Source organism: Sinocyclocheilus rhinocerous, unplaced genomic scaffold, assembly GCF_001515625.1.
Source record: "Sinocyclocheilus rhinocerous isolate Xijiao unplaced genomic scaffold, SAMN03320098_v1.1 scaffold903, whole genome shotgun sequence".
Taxonomy (NCBI): domain Eukaryota; kingdom Metazoa; phylum Chordata; class Actinopteri; order Cypriniformes; family Cyprinidae; genus Sinocyclocheilus; species Sinocyclocheilus rhinocerous.
The window spans coordinates 45,491-49,566 of record NW_015654932.1 but is presented as its reverse complement, the minus strand read 5'-3'; the positions used below and the strand labels follow the sequence as shown (position 1 = coordinate 49,566).

Here is a 4,076-nt window from a genome sequence, read left to right as displayed (position 1 = left end):
GAATGTTCTTTGAGTCTCTGCAAGATGCAGCCATTTCAACAATATCCACTTCCGATTTTTCCGCTGTGGAGGGTAGTTGGTCCTGAGTGCTGTGTCTCACACGTGACACAAAACTTCTGCCCTGGATGTATTCTTTTCCCTGTGTTGGTGCTGATGTGGTCAGGTGTTTGGAGATCAATGGTTCGTAGGGATTTCATTCTGGAGCTCTCTGGGTGGAGACTGAGAGGGTCACAGCAGACCTTTTGCAGAAAGGAGTACTTGGCAAGAAATACCTTTTCATGATGCAAACACAATTTTGTTGTGGAGTCAGGTTTTGTAAATGTCCTTCGAAGAATCAGCTCACGATCAAATTAAGGAAGATCAGAAAATTTTCAGTCCACATTTTCTGCTAAAACTTTTGCTGTGGCACTTTTTTTTTTACCCAAATGTATTCCAATGCTGCAACTGAACTTCATTGCTTTTATTGAGCTTTATTGAACACCGCATGTGTGGACTGTCATAAGAGGCATGAGCTCTGCTAGCTTAGTTAATTCCTGGTAGCTGCAGAAGCAGTTAAAAAAGCAGCAGTTAAAAATAACAAAATCAATTCTCCAATTTTCTTTGAAACTGATTAAAATATAGAATCTTATGAATAAACTATTGAGAGCAAGTTAATGTGTCCCAGCTTGGCAATTTCAGAGTATTTTTGGTAGAGACATTGTTCAAATTAGTATGTTTAATGCAGCTGTTTTGATAGAAGGAAAAAAAAAGATTAATTTGTAATTTCAACATTAGTTCTTCAAACATTTCTATTTAAATATGGTTAAATATGGTAAATGGTTCAAATTCATCCAATGGTGCTGCATTGTGATCCCCCTATCTCTGGGACTGTATCTGGCCTTAAAAATTAATATACCAAAAGAAAAGCTTTAGAATATAAATATCTAAAAGGATATTTATATATATATTTAATACTTTCTGAGTTACAGCCACACAAACTTTGGAAAGACAATGTTTTCGCCACTCAGACAAGGTATGTGCGATGCAATTATTTTGATATAATGAAACATAGATACATCTCTAGTTTTAACATTATTTGTTGTTCATGCATTCCTCTTGAAAAGAACAAAGTATCAGCTAAATGCAAATTGACCCACATTTGGTTTTTGACCACTGAAAATGTGTACAATTTAAAATTTTATTGATGGAGCCATATTGAGATTCCAATATTTCTGGAAATAGTAAAGACATGGCCTTAAAAATGTAGATACCAAAGGAAAATTTTGTTTAGAACCAGAATCCAAAAGGATATTGAGATATTGTTAATACTTCTTGAGTTACAGACATGCTAACTTTGGGGGGAAAAACTCAGAAAGTGCTTTTTCCCAATTTTGAAGTGTCCCCATTGACATATAATGCTTCAAGAATTGCTAAATACAACAGATTTTACTAATAGACCTACCAATCTCTGTGTAAAAATAAAACAATGATGCTGCCATCCTTCGAAAGTCTTTTTACCCCCCTGTAATTTGGCTATAAATGTCAGGTGAAAATTGCCATTTTGACCTCCCTCTAAAAAACTGTGGATTACTCAGTAAATATACATCCATGACATTTAATATTTTGGCTTTCATTACTATACATATTTATCTTTCTTCAGAAAAAAATATTAGCAGAATCAACAATTTGAGCCCGGGAAGTTTCTGAAATTTGGTTGATTTGACACGGAATGACCCTGATAAATTTTGTAGTGAAAAATGGGAATGAAAGTTGCGCATGTATGTTATTATTGTGAGTCATGGTCACAGTGCCACCAACTGGTAGCAGGAACTGTGTCATACAACAGACTTTTGAAATAGGATGGTCAGGGGGCATGGATGTGCCTAATGAGGCGGTCGTCACCAGCTGGCAGCAGGAAGTGTAGCACATACAACAGACTTTGTCCTCCTTTATTTTACTCACTTAAATGCATGTGCGCCCCATTTGTTACAATGGCCCTGTTGTACTTGAGCCCGTTATCTCTGCTTACAGCGGAGTTGTTGGTTTTGATGCTTTAAATGTCTAAATGTTTTGATGTCCATTGCTTTATGCCATTAAACTGGGCTTAACGTTGTATTTGTCTTTTTTTGCTTTAGACCTGATGGCGCTGAAAGAGGAGAGTCAAGATCCGAATGAAATGGAAGAGAAAGATCTGCATGAAAAACATGATTTCATTACTGGAGAAATGTCTTTTTGTTGTTCACAGACTGAAAAGACTTCCTCTCAAAAAGGAGCTCAGAACACCGGAACTCTGAGTCATTTTACTTGCCAACATTGTGGAAAGAGTTTAAAAAAAAGAGAAAACCTTCAAATCCATATGAGAATTCACACTGGAGAGAAGCCTTTTACCTGCCACCAGTGTGGAAAGGGCTTCCCACGAAAAGATAATCTTAGGATTCACATGAGAATTCACACTGGAGAGAGGCCTTACACCTGCCAACAGTGTGGAAAGAGCTTTCCACGAAAAGATAATCTTAAGATTCACATGAGAATTCACACTGGAGAGAAGCCATTTGTATGTGGTCAGTGCGGAAAACGTTTCCCACATAAAGCAACCTTTTATACTCACATAAGAATTCACACTGGAGAGAAGCCTTACACCTGCAAACTGTGTGGAAAAACTGTGAATCGAAAAGGAAATCTTACGGCTCACATGAGAGTTCACACTGGAGAGAAGCCTTTCGCATGTGATCAGTGTGGAAAATGTTTCGTACGTAAGGAAGGCCTTAGTAAGCACATGGAGATTCACTCAAGTGAGAGCTGTTTTATATGCCCTCAGTGTGGAAGTACATTCACAGACAGGAAACACTTTAAGAGCCACATAATAACTCACATGGGACAGGAGCCTTTTATGTGTCATCACTGTGGAAAGACTCTCACAAAAAAAGCAAACCTCAAGACTCACATGAGAATTCACACTGGAGAGAAGCCTTTCACATGTGAACAATGTGGAAAGAGTTTCAGACAGAAAACAACCCTTTATACCCACATGAGAGTTCACACCACAGAGAGGCCTATTCGAGTATGTTTAGTGTGAGTTTCACATATCAAATAGATCTGAAGAGTTATTTGCAAACTTATTCTGGCAAGAAATTGCAGTGTTCTGAATGGGGTAAGAGGTTTAGAGAAAGGAGCACCTCCATCTCCAGAAAGTAGGGTGCCTGTGGGTCCTTGAAAAGGCTGTAATAGCATTAAATTCACTTTCAACAACAAGTCCATAAAAGTCCTAAATATTATAAATGATAAGGGAAAATATTTGAAGCACAAACAGAGGAGATGCTTGAAAAGGCAAACCTGTTTTTGATTGGCTAGAGATCATGTCATGGATGTGATTCGCAAGTCATAATCTTCTAATATTATGTGCTTTTTAGGGGTCTTTCTTGATATTATTGGATTTTGTTTAAAGCAATATGCTTTTCTAAATGATTTTTATTTATCAATTTTATATGGGCCATTCTACAGAATTGGTCCAAAGTCAGAGTTGGAAACGTCTTAAAAAAAGGTATTTTTCCCAAAAAAAATTATATATGCAAATTGTATAATATCCAAGGTACAAATTTCTAGTAATTGTGCAGTTAATTCTCATATTGTATTTTCAGATAGTTTTGGAATATTTGTCCTTTTGCCAAATTTGTCACTACCGAAACTAGTAATAATAATTTAATTAGAAGGGTTATATTGACCTATTAAGATTTTGCTTACATCTAGATTGTAAATATATTTTCTTGCTATTTTATTACATTATTTTCCAGAGGTAAAGCAATAACAATTACACTTTCAACAATATTTCAAGTGTAATTTGAGATTTGTTGTATTTTGAATCCAATTTTTCTTTGAAATCAGTATGATGAACCTTTTGCCTTTTACAAAGTTAAGGATTCATTAGTTTGAATATACATTGAACCAAAAACTATCATAGTTGATAATTCAGTATATACTTTATTTTTGACAAAACATCCTATGTTTCGGTAGTGACAGTAATGCTTTGGTAGCAACCACATCATATTACAGATTTTCGCATACTAAAATACAAAATTATACTATTTTGTTTATTTCCT

The 4,076-nt window shown here is 35.7% G+C and overlaps 1 protein-coding gene across 1 annotated transcript; it reads left to right on the top strand.

Annotated features, from left to right (window-relative positions):
* Window positions 1-2,179: 2,179 nt before the first annotated feature.
* LOC107717731 (gastrula zinc finger protein XlCGF7.1-like) lies at window positions 2,180-3,374 on the top strand (the record flags this gene model as incomplete). The annotated part of the gene is made up of 1 exon (XM_016524570.1): window positions 2,180-3,374. A coding segment is annotated over one exon (876 nt), but the record flags the coding sequence as incomplete, so codon positions are not given.
* Window positions 3,375-4,076: the final 702 nt, after the last annotated feature.